A 25,413-nucleotide genomic window follows, 5' to 3' on the forward strand; every position below is an offset into this window, starting at 1 on the left:
GAAATCATCCTTAGTAATGTGCGTAATCTGCATCCGCATCATCTTCTCGATTTCCTTGCCATATGAAGCCTTCAGCGGACTAAAACAGCCAACATCAAGAGGCTGAAGCTCGTGCGATGAATGCGGAGGCATGCAAAGAGCAATAATGCCGTGTTCCTTGCAGTAATCGTCAAACTTGGTGGATTTGTGGCTGTTGTGGCCATCAAGGATTAGGAGCCGTTTAACACCCTTCGTGCGAGACTTTGTGCACTTTTCAAAATGTTTTAGCCAATCTAGGCCAATCTCATTTGTAGTCCATCCATTTTCGCTAGGGTGGACGCGCCATTCGGGTGGGAATTGGCCATTGGTATACCATGAGAGTAGGTGATATTTGCCCTTAACAATGACGTATGGAGGCAGCGCCCAGCCATCTGCACATACGCCCTGAATGACAGAAACCCATTCGCGATTGCCAGGCTGCTTCGTACGAGGCCTTCCACGGCGGTCAGAGGTTGTAATAACCTTTGCGTGCGACAGCATTCCCATCAAGAAGCCCGTCTCATCAAAATTGTAGACATCGTCATCGTGTATTCCGTACTTCGCGATTGTGTTTCGTACGAGGGCAAACCAGGCCTGCACAATTGCAGGATCTTCAGCCAATGCCCTCTGATAGTCGATTCTACGTCGAAAACGCGTCTTTAGTTGTGGTTGGCGTCGTACGAAGTTCTCTGCCCATCGCGGTCCGACACGCGTCGCGTCACGTTCGTCAAGGAGACAATCGGCCATATCTCGTACGTCGTCAAGTCGCGGTGGAAATCCTCGATCGATCAGGTCAATAACTCGTTCAAGAATCACAGTTTCTTCCACCTGAGTCATCTTCATTGAATTCGTACGAGTTTCGCGTCGTGGTAGAAGTCCAGCGCGTCGGTCGCGAAGTGTAGTTCTCGGGACCTTATAGATAGAAGCTGCTTTTCGAACGGATAGTTTTGGGTCCTTTTTAATAGCTTCAATTGCAAGGATAATGCGACTTTCATTTGAAGAGGAACTCATGGTCGTACGTAGAGGAAGGTTGTTGTGAAGGTGAAGAGTGTAGAATTAAGGAAAAGTGGGCGGCTCGCTATGATGGGCGACTCGCTATGCATATACGTTAAATGTAATCAAAATCAAAGGTATCCACCCTCGCCTGACCTAGCTTTAGTTCTGGTTGTAGCGGTTGTTGTCCAGAACGCTGTCGAACTGCCAGAGTTCCGGCTGGTACTCCATCGGCAGCCGCCAGTCCGCCATGTCCATGAAGCCATTGAAGAACTGGGGCTCGGGCTGCGGGGTCATTGTCATGTCGACGAAGCCCTGCTGCTGCTGCTGCTGGTCCGACATGGACAGACTCGTCATGGGGCCCAGCATGCCGTCCGCCCCGCCGTTGATGCTGCCGCTGCGGACGGAGGCCGCCGTGGTGCCCGTCATCGGGGTGTCTGGGGGGAACCCCGCTACAACGGACTGGCGCTGCATGCCGGTCCCGGGGGACGTGCCGCGGAGAGACCCGGGCGGGGCCTGCAGGGCGGAGGTCTGGGGCCGGGCGACGGGAAGCATGTGCGGAGGCAGGGTGGGGGTGTTTGCGAGGACGGAGGCGGCGACGTCGGCGATGACGCTGATGATCTGGTACGAGACGACCTTCTCGTGGTCAGGGTCGAACTTTTCGAAAAAGGTGAGGACGGTGCGGATGAGGTCGAGATCGCGGCGGGCGCGCGGGGAGGTCTTGTTCTGGAGGATGTTGACGAAGAGGATGTCGACGGACCAGGCCACCTGGTAGAGCAGGTATCTTTGGAGGTTTTGTTAGTAAGATGTTACAATAGGCCGGGGTGGCAGAGGGGAAGCTTACGGGGTGTAGGGGTGTTCGATCTGATGGTAATTGAGCAGGGAGATGGCTGCTCGAGAGGCGCTGACGCAAAGGGCCAACGAGGGCCCGATGTCGCCTTGCTCGAGGCCTTCTTGGTCCTCCAGAGCCGGGAGGCGGAAGGCCGCCGAGTGGATTGCCACAACGAGCTGAAAGTATGTAAAGTGCAGCGTCGTCAGACAAACCATGCGGGCAAAGTCGCCGTCGAGGAGGGCCTCAACGCGCTCTGGGTGGATCATCTCGGGGATGCTCTCCCTCCACTCCTGCAGCTCCGCGTCGAGGCGGCGGATCTCGGACTCAAGCTCCGCGGGCGGGACGCTGCTGCGCGAGTACAGCGCCGCCGAGATGCGCCCCTGGATCTGGGCGAGGCGCACCTGCTGCAGGAAGAAGTTGAGGGTGACGTCGTTGGGGTAGTAGTACATGGCGTAGCCGTCCGCGGGGTGCTCCTCGGGCAGGTCGAGAAGGAAGTCGTCGTGGATGAGCGGCGGCTTGCCGAGACGCAGCATCAGGTCGTGGTCGAGGATGTAGGCCTGCCAGAAGAGGCGGCGGCGGTGCAGATGTTCCACTGGGTTGAGGTTTGACGCGTCGGCGAAGGCGAGGTCCGGCTCGGGGCGGTGGTAGCCGGACATCAGGAGGAGCTGGACCGTGAGGCCGAGGAGGGTCAGGGCGATGTGGTTGTCGGACATGAAGCTGTAGTAGAGGATCTTGGTGCGGTCAGCACAGGTGAAAAAGGGGGCGCGGCGAGGTAGTTGGGGAGATGCTTACTATTGACAACAACGATCCTATTGTGAGCGGCGATGGCGTGCGGAGGACTACATTTGGGATCATGCCGAGGGCGTTGTGAATGTACTTCTCGTAGTCTTCCTTGTTGCGCATGCGGTTCCTCTTGCGGAGGGTGTGGGCGATGATGGAGTTGACGGCCATCCGCCAGCCTGGGTCGGCAATGGGCTGGCCTTGGAAGTAGGCGCGTAACGCTGCTCGTACTTCATGCTCTTGGAAGAGCCGGATGCCGGCGTTCATCGTCACCATGTAATCTGTGATGTGCCATGTCAGTGTCGTGCTCACGATAGAGCTCATGAGGCCTATCATACCGTTCACACAGTCCATGATGACATGGTTGGGAGGGAGCGGGTGGTTCAGCTCATCGTGCTCCAGCCACGGCTCCGGCCTGAGACGATCAAATTTGGGGTGCAGGCCGTTGAGCGCGTTGCTGAACCGTGAGTCTCCGATGAGAAGCTCAATCTGCGCCAGGCCCTGCGGTGAGAGCAGCGAACAGGCACCTGATAGGTCAGCCACGTTAGCCGTCGTCTTTCTCTTGATTGTCATGGTTGTCCAAATTCTCGACGAGCAGACAGACTCTGGACCTTGGTAGCTAGCCAGGACAACAGGTCGAACTGCTCTGCGGAATTCCAAAGGGGGTTAGGTATTCTTACCTGCCGCAGCGACCACCTGCTCACTAGGCGCCCCCACATAATACGGCCTCGCCCCGGTCGACGAGCTGGCGGACGGCGGCGACGGGTACGTGTCAGGGTTCCCGGACGACGGGCTTGCGCTGCTAGCCTTCCGTCTCGACAGGGGGGAGTGGGAGGCCGAGACCGAAGCCGACGCCGCCCCTGCGGAGGACGTGTTTGCCGTGTTCGTCGCCACCACCGCCGCCGGTGGTGTTGGCTGCGTCGTCAGAGGTGAGACGCTTGATGTTGCTACTGCCGCCGCCGTCGGCACTGGTGCCGACGCTGAAGCTGAGGACGACGATGCTCCCGCCGGCTCGTTGGACTGTGGCGACCCCTGGTGGTTCGTGGTCTGGAGCTCCTCCACCAACTTCTCCATCTGTGCCAGCCTTGTGACGACATCCTCATAGAGCCTTGGTATGATAATATTAGCAAAGTTCCATGTCCGATACGATCGGCGGTAACGGCCCCGCCCGCGCTGGGTTGAAGGGCGGCAGGCCGCGCGGGATGGTAAGGTAAGGCCAAGGATCGTCACGAATAAGGGGAAGGGGGCAGAGTAAAGTGCAGAGAGGGGGGGCCAGCAAACTCACGGTCTTTGACGCCGTCCTGAAGAGCGTCGACCTTCGGGCCAGGTACATTCCAAGCCATACCTGACGCAGTTGGAACAGATTGGCGTCTTGTGGTCGCATCGAATCTGTAAGATGCCGTACCGGATCACCGGTCCGCCGTCAGCCAAGATGTCCATACGACAAGCTGTTATTCTCCGTTCCCCGTTTTCTGCCCTCTCCCCTCACTGCCATCAATCTGCCTTTTGCCCCCCTAGACAGTTTGACCCAGCTACCCGGTAATGGTTCACGGGTTCGCGTGCGTGCCCGCCCCAAATCCACCACGGCGAGAATTGCCGCGCTCCCCTGATGGGCCGGCTCCTCAGCTTCACCCATTCACAGGGCCGGACGGGGCAGGCGGCCACGCGATCCATGGGTACGGGGAGGGGGTGGAAGAGGACGATCTCATCAACATACCTTGCGGCGCCGACATGGAGTGCAAGCCAACGGACGCGGCCTCGGAAGTGCGTCGGACCCGCGGTTGGCCGCTTGTCCGTCTGGCGGTGACTGCTGAGCTTCGGGGCTCTGCTCCATAACTTTTTTTTTTTTTCCCTCTGTGAGGAAGCCCTCGGTTTCGCTCTTTTGGGGGTTCCTCGCTCTTGGCACAAATAAAACCGGACTTGTTCGGCGTGCGGTCTACGTTACTGATTGTTTCTCGACCTGCAACTCTTTTTTTCTTGCTTTCCCCAAGCTGTTGGAACCGAGAACGAAAGGACGAAACCAAATATCCGTGGCCTGTGGTCCCTCCTTTTTCCCCTCTTTTTTTGCCCTCACCTTCTTCGCGCGCGGGCAAGTTGGAGACCGTACCGTACCGGGTTAAGAAAAAAGGGTAAAGGAGAAGAAAGAAAAGGCCAGCTGAGCGTCGCTGCTGCTTGCGTCAAACAGACAGGGCGACGGTGTTTGGGCTCGGGGGCTTAGGGTGGTGGGTGGTTGGGTTTGGGGGCCAGAAGAGCATGTGTCATGGAGGGGTGAGTGCCAGCGCCGCGGGAAAAGACCCCTACTAACCGCTCGCTAATCCCTCTCTTTTGTCGTTGTCTTCTCTCTGGCTGGTTGGTTGGTTGACTGGCTGGCTCTCCTCACCGGTTTTCTTCGTCGGTGTCTCTCGTTGGTTTCGGCGTTGGCTTCCGTAGCGTTGAATCCTTCGACTGATCGTCGCCCACCTCTTTCTCTTCCTTTGTCTTGTCGTCGTCGCTTTCCTTTCCCTTTTCGTCCAACTTGGTCGCTTCTCTCTTTTCTCCTTTCTCGCTCTCTCTCACTCTCTCTTCTCTCTCTCTTGCTGTCTGGCCCTTCTCGCAAATTGGGCAAACAGGCTCTTCTCGAGACGGAGATTTTCAGATGTCCGTCCGAGTGCGCGGATGGGCGCATACGCGGTTTATACCCCAAGGGATGCAGTGCGCCCCCCGACGCAACCTGATGCTGGTCTTGTGTTTTAGGGGTGAAGTCTAAATGCCCAACTCTAATCCGTTCGGGCAAAGCGTCCGGGGAGTGGGGTCCGTCTCCCCGACCTGCTGCCCGCAAATTAGGCCGAATCTTCTCGTATTATCCGTATCCTCGTCCCTGACGGAGTAGGGCGCGCACTCTTGGGCGGTGGCATCCCGCCGATGCTGCGCCGAATCCGCCGACCAATTTATATAAGTGCCCATCCCAGGCCCGTGTACCGTCAAAGTTGGTCTCTGCACCTCGGCCTCATCTTCTTGCCTCATCCTCATCCTAGGAGATGATGAACCGCGCGAACTCTCAATGAGCTTATATTGCCCAGCGACAGCAGATTGTGCAGAAGGGGAACAAAAGGACCTAACGGCGTGTAACTCTAAAAATCACTTAGCCCCTCCCCACTGTCATCTCCCACCGAGTCAGTCGCCGATTTCGCTAACGAACTTGCGGCCGCGGGCCACTGCAGCACTGCACTGCTGCTGCAGCCATAGCTTACAAATGGATGCTACGCTGCCTACCTCAGGTTAAACGGGGATGTTTCGCGTCAGCTTCGTCGACGACGAACGAACTGCAAAATTTGCTGAATGCGACTTCAAAGTCTGTCGCTTACACCTCCCACAGATGGAGTGCTACCGATAGGCTGGTACGCCGGACGATGCCCGATCATCCGGACCTCTCGCGAACAACGGGAAACCCCTTTCCATGGTCCTGGGATATATCATGACTTGAGATGAAGGTGTCTGTCTCGATTTCGATCACCGCTCCGAGGTCGCATCTTGGACAGCACTAATGCAGGGCCGTTTTACCCACAACCCACGCACGCAATGAGCACGTTGCGACTTGTTCAATGCCTGAGACGGCGCAACTCTAAAGAGAGGAGATCATGCCCGCCCAGAGATTTACAACGGTAATACCGTTAGGCAAAGTCTAAGACACGCTTGCTCTCAGCAACCGAAAGAGGCAATCTTAAGACACGCAGCAAGGTATACTCTTGAGGGCATAGAGGCTGCGCAGCGACGACAGGAGTACGACAACGCAATAGACTTGCGATACAAGTGTATACATGAGCAGATAATATAAGGGGGTTTTAAACAATTATCCACTACCCTCCAAGTTGAGGCTGGCGGCTGAAGTCTAGACCGACAGCTGTTAGTTAGACATCTCCTTCTTTGCTGGGTCTAGTGGCCTCTATCGTCGTCTCTATCTCCAATCTTCTAAGCTCTATGCTCGTCTAGAATGTAGATGTCTGAGTGGCATTCACAGACATATACTATTTCACGTACAAACTTGGGACGTAATTGCGTGCAGCTAGGAAGGCCAAGACCTGTCAAAAGCCGTTTCACATACTTGACTGGAACACCATCCAATTGACGACCAGTGTAAAGCACAGGACATAGCTCTGGAAAGGATAACCTGGCATCAGAACAAGGAACACGCCAATCACTGCAACGTCCCAGGAGTTACTCGCGAAGGTTCAGCTAGCTGGTATTTCCATTACACCGCCGTTAATGCAATGTCATACCTTAACTCCGTGATCGCAACTACCTATGTTCACTAATCTGTTCGACAAACCCCATTCCCAAAGGCCATCTCCGCGGAACACAAGCTTAGCACGTCCGGTATTTCAGCTGTCTTGATTGGGTTCCAATCAACGTTGCTTGCTTCCTGCTTCGTCTGCGTCTCTAGGCTTCGTCGTCTTCAGGCTTCGTCGTCTTCAAAGCATCGTTGTCACCGTCGTCATATTCGTCATCCCCATCGTCCCCCTCATCTTCGTCGTCCACTTGTGCATCTTCTTGGATAAGTCCCAGTTTAACGAATTCCTGATGCAGTTTCTCGAATCTTATTTGCCCTTCCGCTGCGCACAAGACTGGGATTTCCCGCTTCGCAACGTACGCGCCGTCTCTGTAGACAAAAGCTTCGGGGTAGATATGGTGGTGGTCGAGCAATAAACAGGAAATATGAGTAATCTGTTCAGATGAACGTGCCGTGGCTCGGTTCCATAAGCCGTTTTGGTACTCGATGAAGGTATGCGCTTGGAAGTCGATGGCCCGTTCTAGGATATCCTGGAAGATTTTGTCTCCGTTCGTAGAGTCCATGTTTTTTTCGATTTCTATCTTTTTGCTGAACGTGTTCCAAGGGTCAGCGACTGAAACGAGGGAAATGGTAAAAACTAGAGTGAGTGCAGTGCGCCCAGGGTCCGAGTAAGATGCTTGTGACTTACGCTAGTGACGATTTGTACTTTGCTTTGGTGTCATCGACGAACGCTCGAAGTTTCATAGAGCCCAATATTACGCTGGCAATCAAATCATCCATGTTCTGGATGTCATCTTGACGTGTCTTGATTGCAAGGTGCTCCATCTCTTTCGTAGAGAATCGATGCAGTTTGCACCTGCCCTCGGGCGGCTGGAAGTCTGGGAGTAGCAGTGGACCACCAGCACCAGTGGCTTGCACAGTACCAGTGGCTTGAACAGTACCAGTGGCTTGAACAGTACCAGTGACTTGAACATTACTAGTGGCTTGCACAGTGACGAACGTAACAGTCTTCAGTCGAGGCAAGAAGTGGTGCAATATTTCCCGTATAAAGATTTGGAGAATGTGCATGCGCCTTGCCGGTACTCGCACTGCCAGATGCTCCAAATCTGGAAAGCTGCTAACTATGTAAGACAGCTCTGACACCTCTCTCATGGCGTCTATATCATCGACATTGTGAGCTGAAACCATCGTCTCTACCGTGGAGTCGACATCAGTTGGAATGTGGTTGACACCAGAACCATGTGCGTTGAGCAACGTATCAAGCTCATTTCGGAAGGCTCGATAGGGCGTGTCGCAGCCAGCGAGGTCGGAGTAACGAAACGAGATACCACTGATTTTGGTGTTGAAGACGAAGTAACGGGTTTCGCGACACACATGTACCAAGGCCGGAAAAGCAGTATCAACCACTAAGGTAGAAAATACCGACGTGGCAAATATCGACGGCTTCTGGAAGATGCAGACCTCAGGCACATCATCAGGAAGCGAAAAATTCCAGACCATGGCTCGAATCTCTGGTGGAAGGACAGATAGTTGCCCTGTCGCCATACTGTTCTAATCGTTTGGGGGTAACTTTGACGTGGTGATCGACAGGAGTGATGTCTGCAAAGTATGCGGATAGTCGAAAGGTGAAGAGAGGGATGTCAAGTCGGCAATTGTGGAGGCGAGGGATTATCTGTTTCGGGCGGCTTAAGGGAGGTAGGGAGGTAAGGGGAGGAGCAAATGAGAAAATGTTGCAGACGCTTGCCGTACAAGGCAGGACCCTCGAGCAATGCCTTCCTCAGAGTAAGGTAGTAATGTGAAGGAGCTCTTGCTCTTCCGAATCTGGGCAATGTTACTGTTCCTCAAAATCATCGACACCCTCAAGGCCATGCGAGCCAAAGACAACCACGCCTATCCCGATACCTACATCCATCCAACGCGTGACGAGGCGATGGCGATGGAAGACAACGACGGAAGACAACGACGGAAGACAACGACGGAAGACGACGATGAGAAAGGATGATGGGCAATGACGCGAGACAACGGCGAGAGACGAAAACAAAGGACAACAACAACAATGACGACAGCCTCGAGGACAAGGATGACACGGACAAGGACGACGACAAGGACGACGACAAGGACGAAGACGACTAGAACGACGATATTTACTGCTCAACCTCTCGAATTGTCTGCGGACGACACAATATAGTTCATCACGGTGGTGAGATGTAATCATTCGTTGGTACAACGTTCATTATTACGACTAATAGACTAGATCTAGATCATAGGCAACTGCCAAGGGGTATCAGGTCATGAAATCAACGCCACGCATCTATGCTCTCAACCGACGAACGATGGAGAAGTGCTCTCTTATGAACCCATTACTTGCGCCTGGAGGGACTGTTGGCGCGACTGTTGGCACGGCTGTTGGCTCTGCTTGCGGAGGGAGTACCTCTGGGAGTGCCGCGGGGGGTGACTCTGCTCTCGCCGAAGAATCTCGAGTTCTGGCTCCTCTGGCGGACGTACGGGGGACGGTCGGGAGTATCGTCACCGGCGTTTGCAGTGCTGGTGTCTGCACCACCCTCGACGTGACTCAGGCGACGACCACCGGCATCATCCTTGGCGTCGGCAAGCTTCATGGCGAAGGGCGACCGGGCACGCAGCGTGGGTCCTTTCCAATAGATGACGAAGACGGCGATGACCAGCACAAAAGCGATGCAGAAGAGGATCGTGCAGGCGTATTCAAGATTCTTCCCGCTCGCTGTACCAATTTGAGTCATGAAAGGAGAGGCTGCGAGCGTTAAAACTCCAGCCAGGAAGTCTCTAGCAAATCCATTTCCTCCAGTGGCTGAGGCGGAGTAGGGTCCGTAGGCGCATATCATGTAGTCGATGGTGGCCATGTAGATGGCGTAATTAGCGATACCCACAATGGCAGCGAAAACCATGGAGCCGATCCAGTGAATGGGAGGACCCTGGATAGTCCATGCAAAACCGATCAGGCCGATGGGAAGACACGGTGCGGTGTATAAAAGGAACCATAAGCGAGACTCATACTGAGCGCGGTCATCTTGGGGCTTGGCCTTACGTTCCTTGATGTTCCGCTTGATGGCGGGGATGAAGGCCAGCCAGGCAATAACGTAGCCAATGCCGATGGGGATGAAAGAAAGGCCAATATCGACGGTGGTGAAGTTCCACTGCTTGTAGACCAGGGCGAAAGATTGGATGAACATGAAGATCAGGGCGTCAGAGAAGCCGGAGAGGAGTGACAGAACCAGGACGATTGGTTCGGTGGCAAACATCTTGAAGGGGCGGACCCAGGTGGAGATGACTTCCTTCATGGAGAAGCGGTCGGCGAAGGGGACAAGCTCGTCGGGGCCCCAGATGTTGGGGTGGCCGGCGGCCCTGCGCTTCTTGGCGATGCGGTTCATGAGGATGGTGCTGCGGGTCTCGGGGACGAAGACGGCGTGAACCAGCTGAATGGCGACGCCGAAGATGAGCTGGACCCAGATGGACCATCTCCAGTTGAGATACTCTTCCGTGAAACCGCCGACGATGGGGCCGAGGACGGAGCCGAAGACGGAAGAGAACACTACATAGGCGACGGCGTACTGCTGCTTATCGGACTCGAACAAGTCGGCAATCATGCCCAGGGTGACGGAGCCACCAGCGGACGAGAGACCGCCGAGCGCACGACCGACCATGATGGTAGCAAAGTTCGGGGCCAGAGCGACCGGAATCTGCCAGATGTTGACGAACAAGAGGGAGAGCTGGAGGACCGGCCAGCGACCGAATTCCTCAGACCACGGCGCCCACAGTTCGCAACCGAAGGCGTACAAAACCAAGAAGATCATGGCACCGCAGCGGGCGGCCTGAGCGCTGACGCCGAATTCCTCCTGGATACCCGGGATGGCGTTGGAGTAGAGCGAGGTGTTGAAGTTCATGGACACCTGAACCCAGAAGATGACGGTCAGGATGGTCCACTTCTTCCACTTGGGGAACGAGTAGCCGAGCTCGTCGTAGCAGTCGTCCTCGGTGATTTCGTACTTGTCGTTGGTGCCGAGTCTCTCGAGCTTGGCGCCATTGCCGTTGGACGGATGCTCGCCGTGGGTGGCGCCGGGGGTGTTGTCGACTTCCTTCTTGACGGCATCTTCGCTGGAAGTATTGCCGTTCGCGGAGCTCTCATCGCGGGACTCGAGCTTCTCGTTGGCTAGGTCGAGGTCCGCCTGGTTGATAACCTGAGGCGGCTCGTCGACGAAGCGTGCGTTAGACATGTTGGGCTGTTATCATGCGCGGATGAGAATATCAATTGCTTCGGTAAAGTCTCCTATTTTCAAGGCGATCGAGGGGTGAAGAAAGAAGGAAAATTAAAACTCCTCCGACCACGATGGTTTCCACATGTAATATAGTAGTACAACTGACTTTCGGAGACGCCAGGTAGGCCAACCTTGGGAGACCGAGGACATATAAGGCCTAACCGTCCATACGTAAGGCTCAATCCGCAGGACCAGATCTTCGGACGGAGGCCGAAGAGGAGGCTGCGCGGCTGGCCGCATTCTCCAGGCGGTCGAGCCATCTCCCCCAGTCCCCAGTCCCCCAGAGCGCAGACACCCACCCGTGACATCACCGGCAGAGGACGGTGGCGCGAAACAGGCAACCTCTAGCGCAGCACGTCCCACTTTGAGATGCAGCGCGGGTTGAGGTAAAGCAACTAGTGCCGTTCGTCTTTGCCCGAACGTTCGACTGGCCGCCCATTTGTCTGGGAATAAAATCGGGACAGCGTGGTCCACAGGCGGTGGATGCGAGGAGCAAGTCCGGAGGAGGGTCAGAGCGATTGCGGAGGATGAGACACACGCGCTGCTCTAGTGCGTGATCGCGCTGCCTCTGCGTTGCTGTCATTCCATCGTTGACGTTGACAGCCGCAAAAAAGCGTTGGCCGGATATAAAATGTGTGTGACCTGGGTGATGTTTGTGGTGGTGTCTCTCGCCCTGTCGCGGCTTTGCCAAGTTGCGGCAGAGCGGCAGCCAGCTTGGCAAAGCGGCCTGCAAAGCTTGTTTCCAGGAGGGCGTAGGGAGGCGGCTCTACCTAGTGGCGGCTTAGCAGTCCGCCGTGCCTGGCACCGCTTCCGGCGCATGCCATTGGTCGCGACAGGGAAGCGGGTCGTCGTGCAACGAGGCCGATGACGAGCCATGGCCGTAAACCTTTTGTCTTGCTTATTCCCACCTCCCACTGCCTGGCCTGGCCAGCCCGCTAGGTTACAAACACCAAAAGGTCCTGCAGTCTCCATATTCTTTTTCATCATCCAGTCAGTCGGACTGCCGAACAGGGCAAGGCGGCATGCGGAGCGCGAACGGCTCTGACTATGACGTCTTTCGTCCGGGGAGTCCGACCTACTGTACTGCGTAGTGAGTGAGTACCTACCTATCCTTCGCTCTCCATCCCATCCCCAACTTCTCCCCGCAACAACAAGAGTCTCTGTTTGACGGTAGCTAAAATCCCGACAGGGCGTGAGATGGGATTTCCTCTTGTGAAATTATTCTGACTCAGCAATCATGTGCACAAGCATTAATCTGCAAGAAACAATTGCTCAGGGTGTGCCAGGACATCGAGGTCGATCAACAGCCAGCCACTCCCGCAGCCGCAGCCGCAGCCCTCCATCCAACGCCCCCCTCTCGTCCCATCTAGAACCAGAACCTGGAAAGCCAAGCCCATCCAGCCGCATCACCAACAGGTTGGCCATCCGAATCCTCCCTTGACGGCCCGACTGTCGATGAAACGAAGAACGCACAGCACCACCAGCTCATGAAGTCTACCGCCCCCCTCCCCACTTCTTCGGAGCCTCCATCTGTAAGATCCTCACGTGAACGCCGCACAGGAGTCTCCGGCCACAAAGGGTGCTTTCTTCATCGGCGTTTACCCATCGGTATCCCACCGCTGTGGAGGTCTCGTACGATGCAGCCGTCTTTCGTTCAATCCAACGTAACTCGCCCCTCTGTTTAATCTCGAGATTGCGCCAGCCGCAAGATCAGATACGCATGAAGACGACCAATGAAGCGCACTCAAAGCCCTGAATTTCTCAACCTCGAGGTGAAGGATTATGTAATGACGTACCACCACACATCCACTCATTCGTTTCCTCCTCTGCACCTGGAGAACCCCACGTGCCCCCTTCCTAATCCGTCTCCACGACCAATCACACGTCCTTACCGCTTGCGCATCCCACGGGGAGGCAGAAAGAGGCAATCCGTGGCGTCGAAAAAATAAAGGCGAATGCCGCCGTGATAACGCCGACGACGATTGTTCGCAGTCACGAGGGGCGGTGAAAATTTCTTCCCAGTCGACCAGTGCAGTGCTTTCCTGCATCTGCGATTCGCGAATCGCGATAGCCATGGACGTTGGCCGAAGAGATCGCCACGGACCCGTTATGCCAAGGGTCGATGTTCGGAGCTTGACCTCCCTTGGCCCCCTGGTCGATCACCAACGGCAGGCCGATAAGCGCCGTATTGCGATGGGGCACGATAATTTTATGGCGAGCGTCGTTCAATAATCATTCCGAACAGAAAGAGAACCAACTTCAGGCTCTGAACGTCTTGCTATCTATGCTTGCTACGGACCCCACTCCGACAATCACAAATCATCTCTGTCAGTAAGATATCGAACCCGCAAACTTGGAGACCCAAAACCCGAAGGCCGCCACTTCGCGAGTGCCCTCCAGTGCTCCTCGACCTCTCGGTCCATTTCATGGGTATATTCACTCGTCACAACGTCGTGAAAGGCCTGCTGCACAACCTCCTCCAGAGAGAAAGCCGCATCGCGGTTTTCATCAAACGCGCCCGCGAAATTGGAGAGGAGAGCCGTGTGCAGCATCCGAAACCCGTTGATTACCTTCTCCAAATCCTTCGGCGCCGGCATGTCCAAGCCCTCGTCCAACTCGACTCGCGCCGCTCTCGCCGCGGAATCCACGGCGATCTGGAAAGCGCCCGCCCAGAACCCCACAAAGCCGAAGTGGGGTTTGAAAACCCGCCGACGTGGACCCGTACCCGTGTCCGTGCCGGCGGCCAACAGGCGTTGCGGCACAGGCACACCCCAGATGGGCACCTCGTGACGGGTTTGGAAGTCCACGAGGTAGGGGTTGTCGGTCCAGGCCCATCGAATGGCGAACATGAATTCCCAGGAGAAGGTCAAGTCCTCTGTGGGCGTGACTCGATGAGCCGCTCTCATGTCCCGGATGAGGGGCTCCATTAGTGCGGTGAGTATGTTGTCGAGGCAAGCGTCTTTCTCTAGCCGTCGTGAGTTACGTGAACCCTCTGTGATTGTGACAATGTCTGGGTGATGCACGATCTTTGGCAGGATACGGCCATCATGCGGGGCTTGGAACCATGCCTTGCTGCCGTAGATGACCTCTGGGCCTTGGTCACCACTGTTGTTCGCAGGTAGGTCCGACAAGCTCATGGCTTTATGAATCAGCATTCAGTCGGTCAGACCAACGCACCACGGTGCTGTGATAGGGCTTCAACTTACAGACAGCAGGATGTAAAGCCTGCACAACGCGCCAAGGGAGGAACTCTAGCCACTCGTCAGGGAACATGCCACCATGAAAGCCCTCCTTCTCCAGCTCGGCAGCCCGAAGGATATACAACAATCTCTTCTTTGACTCTGTTGACATGGTAAGAAAGTCGTGGAAGAGGAAAGAGAAGGCATCGCTTCGACCGAGGGGGAGTTTGTTGCCCCAGTGCTCGCACTCCGAGTCGCAAAACCTTTCCAACCGACGGCGAACCCAGAATTCCCGCCGGCTTAAATGATCAATGAAATACATCAGTAATATAGCGATGAGAAGAGCGACGAGAGTGGTGATAAACAAGGCCTTGAGAGCTAGGCTCTGCGGTGGTTTGGACTGCTCCGGCGCGAAGCGTGAGTCGTGCATAGTCGGGTCGTGGATGGAGTGTCTGTTGTTCTTCTCGAGGTGTGAATTCATGCAATGCAAATGGAGTAATGCCCTCTGATCTCTTGCGATGTATGATCATGGAAAACCAGGAGCAAAGATATACGCAATTTGGAGCCCACGTGCTTGGGTTCTCTAGTCGTTGAGAAGGTTCTGTGCAGATGGAATCTTCCTTCTCAAAACTTCTTGGACTGTCGTATTCGTTCGAGGATGGTCCATCCTAAGTTGCAAGTCTCAATTGTCTTTCAACGCCGTACATGGTCCACGGCAGACAAGGGATCTGCATCTCCAACTAAGACACATACCACGCCGACAAAAACGCACAGAGCCAATGTACTCATGCTGATGGAGATTTCGAGATGAATTCTTAATGATATGAAGCCTGGGAATGAGAAGGGTTGTCAATGCTACTCAAAGCAGGATATGTGTGACGTAAGGTACTATATAACAACACAGTGCCAACCTTTTATAAGTTCCACTCTTTTGAAGCAAATTTCTTCCGTCTGTGTGAGTTATACTACCTATATCTTAGTCTTCATAATTGTAACTTCTAATTAAAGATTATCTGAGAAAGCTCTTTAGTGTGGGAGTTCTGGTGTATAAGGTAGTTGAGATGTTTCTAGCTAAGGGAGCAGCGTACTACGTCAGCCTTTGTGCTCTTTCTTATTTAAATCATGCCTATTGTCATCCCTGTAATTGTCTTTATTGTTGTCCCTATTGTTATTATGACATGTGTAACTCTTCTTATCCCTGCTATCGTCAGCATCTAACTAGATAGCTAGATATATCTACCTGTGGAGCAAAGTTCTCAAAGATTCAACAATAGATGTACTGCTATTGCATGGCAAACATGCAAAGTAGGGGCAAACATGTTGCTGAATCTTTCATCATTCTATACTCCTGGAAAGCAGTTAATTATTCCGCCTGAGTGAACAAAGGCAATTGGTGTCACACAGTATGACGGCCGTGGATGACTCTAGATGTTTTCAGACGTTTAACTTTAACATCTCAAAGGAAGTTTGGTGTAAATTTAACTCTTGTGCGACCCACGGTGCGAAATGGCGTGTTTTATGTCAATGCTCTTACCTGTTTGCACGGCTCAGCAGGAATTGTGTGGTTTCGACGGGTAGGCACGGTCAAGTGCAGCCCATTCAGCTCTTTGTTTAAGACACCCGGAAATAGCAAACAGAGGACCCCTATCAAACAGTACAGTCCTAAGATTTAAAGCTGATCAATCCATAGGATCATGATTATTTTACAAATACCTTGTCCTGTCAAACTGTGGAGAAGTCAAAGCAACGTGTCTATCGAAACATCTCGAAACTGGACGCCGTGGCGTCGCCTAGGAAGTCAATCTGGTCTGCCAGGAAAGTTGAGAACCTTGAGTGCCATCGGTATGAAAAGAACAGCAACCACTGTGACTGTCGTAAGACTTGCTGATATAATTTTCATAGAAGGAGATAGACATGTCCTGTAGTGCGTCACTCGGAGCAAGCAGTCCGACTCATAGCCCGCCTTGTGCACCAACAACCCAAGTTTCAGATCACCGAGAGTATGGAGATGCATTTGGTCCACAGAGGACCAACTGGAAGGAAGCATTCCTCTTCTTCTACTGGGACATGGAGATATGTCGCTGTGAGGAAGACATGAAGGCTATCAACGCAGAGATCCGACGAGCACTGCGCGCAAATTACAAGTCTTCGAATATGGCCGCTCTGCCGAGTTCATGGGACTACGTCTTACATTTTCTCCTGCGATTCTTGCGACCCCTGACTGGTAATGGACTCTGCAGCCCTTCTCTCACCTGTTTGTTCGCTGATAAGCTTATCACATGGTCAAATGTTTCGTGGAATCCCGACAACGAGTACAAATGGATCAATAGTCCGAGAACGTCCAACGCGTCTGTAAAGCCATTTGTTGACTGGATCAGCCTCGAACGGCTCTTTACAAATCCTGGAGAAATTGGCCGCAGTATTTTGAACCATCTGGAGACTGTCGCCTATGGGCCGCTGGAGTCGCGCCTGTATACGACGACCGACGATGCCTGGTATGGCAACCCGTATCTCGTCGACTTTGAGAACAGCCAAAGCCTCGAGGGGCCATGGAGGGTGCCCTTAATGGCTGAATTCGTATTGGAACATGACGAAACGGACGGCATTGACGACTTCTTTCGAGAATTCAAAGAGCGAGTGTCTGGGACAACCCACATTGACTTTGACTTCACTTTCGCAACAAAGCAAGGATACGCTGCTCTGGTGACCGACACCGAGATTGCCATCAACCGCTGCACCCTCAACTGGTGCAAGCTGTTTTACACATACCTGCTACATTGGGCGCTGGCAATGCGAAATGGCAGCCCAGGGGCGAGACTTTACCTCTCTCTCAAGTCACTGCTCGACAAAAAGGAGGTTGCTGATGACACAATGGCGGTAAACCATGCGCTGTGGCACGCCCTTGCTGCATTTAATCATCCTGTTGAGATGCGAAAGGCGTTGACTCGGTCGGACACATTTCAATCTCCCACGGGTCACCCAACACGACCTGACACGAAGCTGCCAGCAAAAGCAGAAGAGAAAAGACCTATGTACTCTCCACCACAGACTCAAAAGCATTTGATTAAGTTGTCACCACACCGATCTCCGCAGAGCCAGCCACTGCCATCAACTCAACCGCCACGTACCCAATCATCATCGACTGTTGCACATCCAAGTGAACCGCTGCCTACGACGGAGTTATCTGATAAAGCAAAAGGAAAACGACCGATGCGATCTCAGTCACCAGCAGGTGAAGGACCGGCATTTGACGATAAGCTGGAACGGTTTATATCACAGCATCCGGAGAAGGCTGCAACGGCATCACCCCTTAAAAAAATCCGAACGGGCACGGGAACGCAAAAGAATGTGAAAGACACGCCAGCTGAAGGTATCGATATACAGGGATCTACAGAGGTCTCTGGATTTCAACCAATCAACGCACCAAGGACAACCAGTCGACCTGCCAAGGACATACGACGAGCCCCTCCGCAAGAGACCAGGAGGTTTGCACCTGTGAGGGCTTCCAGCTCTTCATACTCCTCGGAATCATTTAACAGTGAGGGAAACGGATTGAAAAGAAGGCAACCGCAACGGCAGGCTTCCCAAAGACCTACCTAAAGTTTGGAATCGCCGGCCGAATATGAGAGTACCTCGAGGCGGAAGAGACGATTGTCGTCTACTGATGATTCGGACTACAGCCCACCTCCGTATATGTCTGGAGGGTTGACGTGATATTTTGAATCGACCAACTCAGTGTTGTGAGTGGATTCCAGCACGGTTTCGCGAAGTACAGTGTGGCGCATATTGAACCGGGGACAACAAAGTTGACACAAGATACGGAGGCCATGTGTTTCATTCAAAAGTCCGGTATTATGCGTGAATAGTAGCAAAATAATCCAATAATCTTATCGTGCAGACGAGAACCAATGAAACCTGAAGTCCTGCAGCTCAAAAAAGACCCGAATTAGGATGGATGAGTAAGTCCACATCAAAGGCATTGTCTAGATATGAGGCCCAAAAGCTGTCGTAAAATAGATGGGGATTCGCTTGAGTGATGTCATAAGGGTCGAAGTCCCGGGTTTGCGAGCCGTCGTTGAGCGTTGCAGTTGTGTCCTGGTGTCCACCTCCACCACCAGAGGTAGACTGGTTGCCATTGACACTCTGGTGAAGAGACTGACCAACTGGGCTCGTAGGGTGCTGCGCATCATGTAATTAATTGCTAGTACTGGTGCGTTTGTTGAGAGGGTACTCACAATGCTTGAGGAAACTCTGACAATAGCACCGCCAGAAGGGGCTGAGCCTTGGCCAGTCAATCTCGTCATCAAACTGACAAACGATTTCGAGATCCAAATCCTTACTGGCCAGGACTTTGATAATTCGCCCAACGCCAAGAGACATTGGCGTGATTTATTCTCCGCCAGCTGCCGGCGAATCGAGTCCTTGCGGCAGATTTCGATGGTATGCATGGACAGGGCGCCGAACAAAGCCGGTACTCTGTAGCCGGGTGAGCATGGCTCTCATCGAGGAATCGAAGTGCTTACAGATGGATTTGTGCATATCTAATGGTGTCTGCAGAAAGTTGGTCTTCTGCATTGCGAGTGATGGCGTCTGCTGCCATGCGTGCTCGTGAGTCCCGTTCCTTCTCTTCCTGGGAGACTATCTCAATGGACTTCGGGCGAAACAGAAGTATTTGGCAGTATCTGGGTATTGCATAAGCAAATTACGCGTAAATATCTATTGTGGGGGTTCACTCACTGATAGTTAAAATGCAGCATGCTGGCCCAAAAAGGGGCACCGAGATTGCCGTCCAGGGGCGACACCCGAAGGTTCTCCGGTAGCTTGCGTTCCCATCCAGACAGTTTCTCTTTGAGAGTTTGCGTCTCGAACTGCTCTGTCATGGGACGGCGAGGACTAAACTCCGAAATGAGTACGTCGCCAACTACATTTAGGCGTCAGCATGAATACAGCTGTGTATGACAGTGTGGCCCACTCACGCATTGCTGCCAACCTCGTCATTTCAAGAACATAGGATACGTGAAATTCTTGTTGATCGGGAATAAGTCTTTGGTCGTAATCCAGATCAAAGTGGAAGTCATCCTCATCTAGGGGCTCAACGTCGCAATCTTCGTCACGGATACGACATGGCCGGCCGAACGCTGCAGAGAGATGCCGCTCACGGGTCTGAGTTTGTTAGCACGGAAGGACCATGTGGGCAATCATATACTTACGTAGATCGCCCACCAGATTCTCTTCCTGAGAGACTTTGTATGAGGGCTGAACGTGGACTGTGACATCCTAGTATGAAGTCAGCAGAGATTGATGCAAAAGTAGGAGCGGGTGTCTTACGAGCGATGCATGCCCATAGACTGCGCCAAGGTCGTCGCACAGCCAACCCAATGACAGTGATCCTTCTGCTCGTCGTAACCAGCCCACCAAAAGCCGATCAAAAGCAAGCAAGCCACAACATTCATTCGGTCGGCGTCGTAATCGGCGTCGTACAATGCCTTAGCGCGGAGATAATATGTCTTTCTAGCGGTGGCTCTGTCATTGAAGCCTCCTGCTTGAATGAGGTCATCGCTGCCAACCATAAAACCCAGAAGGAAAATCGTCTGCAATACAAGCGGAGAAGCCTGGCCTTGGAGGTACAACCGCGTGAACCTTTGCCGGTCAAAGACAGGGAAGGCCACGTGTGTAGTATCGAAGAAGACGCGGACTAGTTGATCTGCCACTTCAGGAGGTGGCATAACAAGAGCTTCTTGCAAAGAGGTCGGATCCTCTGGTGTCTTAGGGCCAAAGTTGGCCGTTGATTGATCTACAATCGATACAGGAATGGGGTAGTGTACTCTCAGGGGCTCTGTTGAGCCATCTTTGGGTCGGTGAACGACTTCGACAATGTAGGATAGACTAGACTTATCCACAGAGTGATTCGCATCTGAGTTTGGTTGAAGTCGTTGTGGTATTGAAGTCCGGATTCCTTGTGCATCGCGAGAATCAAATGGCGAAAGGACTTGGTCGACACCTTGTGGTGTCTCCTGATGAGATGATGCATGTGAGGTTTCCTCAACGCCATGCACATGATCAAATGTCTCTTCTGTATCAGATGGAGCAAGCCGTTGTTCGACATGGGGCGATAAAGTCTCGCTGGCTACCTGAGCGGATAGACGAACTCGTCTCTTACGAACATATCTGATTCATCGTAAGACAAACTAACGCGACACTCAGCAATCAAAACTTACTTGCCCCTTTTGGACTCAATAAGTTCACAAGGTATTTGTCGCGTACGGCATTGCCAGCATGGTTGTCCTTGATCGGCATCGCACTTAACCCGTCTAGCGTTACAGGCCTTGCAGGCGACTCTGACGCGATTGACAACGGGTCGACTCGGACTCGCTGGGGCTGGGTTGTCTGGTGTTTTGCGGGAATCGTCGACCATTGTTGCCTCATCAAGACGCAAGAAGGCGAGGTATTTTGCAGCTCCAGGAGTGAAAGTAAGCCGGCGACTTGTTAAGAGGCCGTAGAGAGCTTAGGTGTGGAGTAAGTGCGCCGTAAGAAGCCGAGGCCTCTTGAGAACACACCACGTGACAGCCCGCCGATCTCAAATGAGTAAGTCCCATCACTCGGTGAAAAGATACAAAATACTTTTTTTTATGCTCTGAGGCTAATGTCTATCTTTGGTTTAGATTCTCATCTCGGCAATAGCTCTGGCGAACCGCTTCAACCCTTCTTCTAGTGCTTCCTTTCCCAGGCTGAAGGTCACTCTAAACCAGCCAAATTCCTCTGGCATGTAAACGCTGCCTGGTGCAATCATGATCCCGTGTCTCGCGCATAGATCTGTTATTTCAAGCTCACGCTGCTGATGAGCTATGCAACTTTCAGACCGAATTCTAAGGTTTCCGTCTAAAGTCAATGGGTTGAACAGGTGGCGAAGATCAACCCAGATGAAGAGCCCAGCGTTCCTAAACAAATGTTAGCATACACGACTGTCAGGACTTTCATTCGATAAATTGTTGGAAAATTTGCCTACATTTCGAAGTAGCTGACGTTGTGCTCCCGAAAGAAGGAGGTGGCCACACGGTAGTTTTCCACCATGAGGTCTGTCTTCTTTTCCATGAAGGATTTCATCCACATTTGATCATTCATCATAGACGCCCAGACGTCTTGAAGAACATGAGGTGACCAAGAAAACATACTAGCAACGTCGTGTTAGAATCGTGGGTCAATCGCAGACGAGTGAACCAACCTAATGCTCGACATCGCCCCTAGCATAGCCTCATTCTTCGTGTACACCATGCCCAGACGTAGGCCATTGGCGCAAAAGTCTTTCCTTGCGCCGTATAGGACGTGCAGTAAGTTTGCATCGATGACATTGTGAAGGTCGAGTGAAAGGACAGAAACAAATGAAGCTTGACCTGAGATTGCTGGATTCGGGAAGACAGATTTGGCGTAGATCTCGTCAGAAATGAAGTGTAGCCGATTTCTACCACAGAAAGAAGCGAACTCCCGTAGTGTTTCTGGAGGATAGCATCTACCCAGAGGATTATGTGGGCTTGATGAAAAAAGGATAAGCCATGATCTGTATCGCCACTGATTCCCTCCAGAAGTGGGCAACTTACTTTGAGATTAGCAATGCGCGGACGTTCACACCTTCCCCACGAGCCTTGTTCAGAGCCGCTTCAAGAGCCAATCTGTTCACTTCAGGTCGGAAAATATCCTCAAGGTTTGAGTACCCTTCCATGCCCTGATAAGAGACGCCGATGACTCGTGTGTTGCTTCGATTCAGAAGATCAAAGCTGAAGCCGTTGTAGAACGGTTGCGGAACAAGTATGCCCTCGCCTTCGTCGCAAACTGACCATGCCACTGCATCTAAGCCACTGGCCAACCCAGGCGTTATAAAGAGATCATTGGCCGTGACTGAATCTCGAGGATGAAATTCCTTATTCATGAATGTGGCAAGAACGCGACGGAGGCGCAAAGATCCCCGTGGTCCTGTGCTGTAAGTCAAATGATCCAAGGGAAGCACATTGATCTGCTCTCGATGGTCAGTTTGATTTCTGAACAGAAACCATCAAGTGATTTTCACGGTTTCCTTGATGAACTGTGCAACTTCCTGGTGCATGAGGCTGTTCTCAGCTAGGCGCAAAATGACTCTACACCCGTTATTAACTGGACTAGACCATGGCGCCTTGAGATGCTACCCACGTTCCATCGGGATTACTCGGTGACCATGGGTTGGCCATAGACTTCTCCCGCGGTCCCCATATGTCGCGATGAGCGAAGTTGTAAGCGCCTCTTTGGGATACATGGCGCTGTGAGATTGCCCACTGGACGCGATCGTCTTGGGTGACACGGTCCATGCTTCTTCGGTCTCTGCGAAAAGGAAGTACGAGGTGCTTGAAACCAACCGAGTCTTCGTTGAATGAGCGCAGAGACGGCTGCTAAATAAGTCGGCGCGCTTCAATGAAAATTATTCGGAAGTATTTCAATAGCCAGGAGAGCTCGCGATTCAGAGTTGATCCGACCTCGGCGACTATCGACCTAGTTAATGGCAAGCAAGACCTAGGGACTCCGGCATCACGCCAAGTCACCTCGGGCTCTCAATAAGTGGAGACTCTGTGACGTACATCCCCCAGGACTAGTGTCACCTAGTTGCCAGTCTTTGAACAGTAAGAATCGCCCTGCATCGGCGTTTTCTTCTGTTCTTGTCGAATAACCTTTCTACTTGGATGATTGTGTCAGGGTTGATTGGTGCCAGACGTTCTGTGGAATTGAAACATAACTTTCACCACAACGGAGTCTCAGATGCCTTCAACTCAGTTACAGCTACGGAAGTATGGGGCTTGAGGGCAATGAAGGGGGCGAAAAGCTTCCTACGCAACCACACAATCTAAATACCTCGAAGTTACCAAAGACATCAGAACTTGACCCGGAACCAGCCAGGAGAACCGACTCGAGTTCTTTCGTGGTGTCTTTCGACGATGAAAGCGACCCCTGGTGTCCGCACAGCATGCCCCTATCTCGCAAATGGCTTGTCGTCATCATCGTCTGCTTGGGAACAGTCTGCGTGTAAGCACATCGGCACATTTGAATAAAATCAGAGTTTCTCGCTGCTGACATCACACTCAAGTACCTGCACCAGCTCGATTTACACGGCCACCTACACCCAGATGAACCCCGAATTTGGCGTGCCATCCTTGGTAGCAACCCTGGGCCTCTCTTCTTTCGTATTGGGGATCGGTCTCGGGCCGGCAGTCATCAGCCCTTTGAGCGAATCTTACGGAAGAAGACCAATCTACCTTACGACATGGCTCCTGTTCATCATATCGACAATCCCGTCAGCCGTCGCCAGAAACATCGAGACGATTGTCATTACACGATTCTTCAGCGGCTTCTTCGGCGGAACGTTTCTCTCAGTTGCGGGAGGAAGCTGCGGTGACATGTTCCCTCCTCACAAGATCCAGACGCCAATGGCTCTTGTATCTCTGGCTCCCTTTGCAGGTCCTTGCACCGGCCCCCTTCTTGGAGGTTTCATCAACTACTACCTCAACTTCAGATGGACGTACTACATAATGATCATATGGGCTGCAGTTATCCTGGTAATGATTTTCTTCTTTGCTCCGGAAACTTACCATTCGGTCTTGTTACGAGCAAAGGCGCAAAGACTCCGGAAAGAGACTGGAGACGACCGTTATCATGTACCGGCTGAACATTCCCTGCCAGCTTCGAAAACAAGAGCTGTAGCAACATCAATCGTCCGCCCCTGCCAGTTTCTTGTCTTTGAGCCGATGTGTCTCTGCTTGAACATATTCTCAGCCATCCTGCTCGGAATTTTGTACCTATTCTTCCTCGCCTTCCCTATGGTATTCCGCAACCAATACGACTTGAATCTCTGGCAAGGCGGGTTGACATTCTCGGGCATCATCATTGGAATGTGCTTGGCGGCCACCACGACTCAAATATGGTCCAAAATCAGAGCTTCCTTGCTGGAAAGCCATGGGACAAGCGAGCCAGAGTTCCGACTACCTCCAGCGATGGTTGGCGCGTTACTCATACCAGTCGGTCTTTTCTGGTATGGATGGACGGCACGGCCAAGTTTACACTGGATAGTGCCAATTATCGGGTCATCCGTATTTGGTTGCGGGTTTGTGCTCCGATAATCAGATTTCATGAAGTTTCCACTGAGATTTTGGTCTTTGCAGGACTGTTCTCGAATTTACTGGAATTTTCACCTTTCTCGTAAGTGGACGATTTCTCAAAACTGCACTGGTTTTAATAGATTTACTGAACATTTGTGACAGGTTGATGCCTACAAGCAGTATGCCGCGTCTGCGATGGCCTCAAACGGCCTCACAAGATGCACAATCGCAGGTACGTAAACAGTCAGTTGCGCATATCAAATCTGAATCAAGTACAAGTGCTAAATTCTCTTGAAAATAGCCGCATTCCCACTTTTTGGCGTTCAGATGTATGAGAAACTGGGATACGAGTGGGCAACCAGTCTTCTTGCTTTCTTGACTGTCGCCATGATGCCCTTTCCATGGCTGTTCTTCAAATACGGCAAGAAACTCAGGGGAAGAAGCAGATTTGCTGTTCGCACCAAGTAGAAGATACCCGAATTAGAGATTTGACACTGATTGAAAGTTGCGGCGATCAATTTTCTTGAAGGAGCTCATTCAGCCGATCTTGTATAGTTGCTTTGTCGCTATGTTGAACTGCAGGCTGTCACATGTCGCCAAAGCTCCTTGTGAATCGACAATCTCCTCAAATATGAGCAAATATCTGCTTTGATACCATCTCGAAAGCCTCACTGACAACAACTGAGGGTGAAAGCCTCTGGGTGGAATGTATTATACGTACATCTAAACTCGTTGTCGTCATTACCGTGCCCTTAGAACCTCTGCTTACTGCTTTAATGTTACCTATGGTTTACTTTGTCAACAACTTTTCTAAGTTGCTTCTAATAATTTCTCTCATGATTTCGTCCAACACAAATGTGTACTTAAGTTGACCGAATTCCTCCCAAGATCAACGCGAGCCTTCTTTAGCAACCACTCAACGAACAGACACGCCCAC

General features: G+C 52.5%; 7 protein-coding genes across 7 annotated transcripts; 1 reads left to right on the forward strand and 6 right to left on the reverse strand.

Annotated features, from left to right (window-relative positions):
• Nucleotides 1–1,173: 1,173 nt before the first annotated feature.
• Nucleotides 1,174–4,457, reverse strand: CGGC5_v012370 (putative transcriptional regulatory protein; the record flags this gene model as incomplete). Its single annotated transcript, XM_032029745.1, has 7 exons — nucleotides 1,174–1,795; nucleotides 1,856–2,574; nucleotides 2,636–2,904; nucleotides 2,962–3,150; nucleotides 3,304–3,731; nucleotides 3,909–4,012; nucleotides 4,341–4,457. 7 exons carry the CDS (start codon nucleotides 4,455–4,457, stop codon nucleotides 1,174–1,176), a joined length of 2,448 nt encoding a protein of 815 aa, XP_031890577.1.
• Nucleotides 4,458–7,039: 2,582 nt separating this feature from the next.
• On the reverse strand, nucleotides 7,040–8,390 carry CGGC5_v012371 (uncharacterized protein; the record flags this gene model as incomplete). The annotated part of the gene is made up of 2 exons (XM_032029743.1): nucleotides 7,040–7,478; nucleotides 7,579–8,390. The coding sequence occupies 2 exons, from the start codon at nucleotides 8,388–8,390 to the stop codon at nucleotides 7,040–7,042; spliced, it is 1,251 nt and encodes a 416-aa protein (XP_031890374.1).
• An 860-nt stretch (nucleotides 8,391–9,250) lies between these two features.
• On the reverse strand, nucleotides 9,251–11,140 carry kojT-1 (putative efflux pump kojT; the record flags this gene model as incomplete). The annotated part of the gene is made up of 1 exon (XM_032029741.1): nucleotides 9,251–11,140. One exon carries the CDS (start codon nucleotides 11,138–11,140, stop codon nucleotides 9,251–9,253), a length of 1,890 nt encoding a protein of 629 aa, XP_031890382.1.
• A 2,354-nt stretch (nucleotides 11,141–13,494) lies between these two features.
• CGGC5_v012373 (uncharacterized protein) lies at nucleotides 13,495–14,791 on the reverse strand (the record flags this gene model as incomplete). Its single annotated transcript, XM_032029740.1, has 2 exons — nucleotides 13,495–14,321; nucleotides 14,389–14,791. 2 exons carry the CDS (start codon nucleotides 14,789–14,791, stop codon nucleotides 13,495–13,497), a joined length of 1,230 nt encoding a protein of 409 aa, XP_031890383.1.
• A 3,500-nt stretch (nucleotides 14,792–18,291) lies between these two features.
• On the reverse strand, nucleotides 18,292–20,087 carry CGGC5_v012374 (Cutinase transcription factor 1 alpha; the record flags this gene model as incomplete). The annotated part of the gene is made up of 7 exons (XM_032029738.2): nucleotides 18,292–18,540; nucleotides 18,597–18,837; nucleotides 18,885–19,043; nucleotides 19,099–19,282; nucleotides 19,338–19,524; nucleotides 19,572–19,638; nucleotides 19,690–20,087. 7 exons carry the CDS (start codon nucleotides 20,085–20,087, stop codon nucleotides 18,292–18,294), a joined length of 1,485 nt encoding a protein of 494 aa, XP_031890381.2.
• A 932-nt stretch (nucleotides 20,088–21,019) lies between these two features.
• ACS1 (1-aminocyclopropane-1-carboxylate synthase) lies at nucleotides 21,020–22,697 on the reverse strand (the record flags this gene model as incomplete). The annotated part of the gene is made up of 6 exons (XM_066152686.1): nucleotides 21,020–21,299; nucleotides 21,368–21,532; nucleotides 21,584–21,889; nucleotides 21,957–22,369; nucleotides 22,424–22,490; nucleotides 22,543–22,697. 6 exons carry the CDS (start codon nucleotides 22,695–22,697, stop codon nucleotides 21,020–21,022), a joined length of 1,386 nt encoding a protein of 461 aa, XP_066008028.1.
• A 650-nt stretch (nucleotides 22,698–23,347) lies between these two features.
• atB-0 (Efflux pump atB) lies at nucleotides 23,348–24,944 on the forward strand (the record flags this gene model as incomplete). Its single annotated transcript, XM_066152687.1, has 5 exons — nucleotides 23,348–23,406; nucleotides 23,468–24,481; nucleotides 24,540–24,576; nucleotides 24,639–24,708; nucleotides 24,778–24,944. 5 exons carry the CDS (start codon nucleotides 23,348–23,350, stop codon nucleotides 24,942–24,944), a joined length of 1,347 nt encoding a protein of 448 aa, XP_066008027.1.
• Nucleotides 24,945–25,413: the final 469 nt, after the last annotated feature.

This window comes from Colletotrichum fructicola, assembly GCF_000319635.2.
Source record: "Colletotrichum fructicola Nara gc5 chromosome Unknown KSG_Nara_v1_contig07, whole genome shotgun sequence".
NCBI lineage: Eukaryota > Fungi > Ascomycota > Sordariomycetes > Glomerellales > Glomerellaceae > Colletotrichum > Colletotrichum fructicola.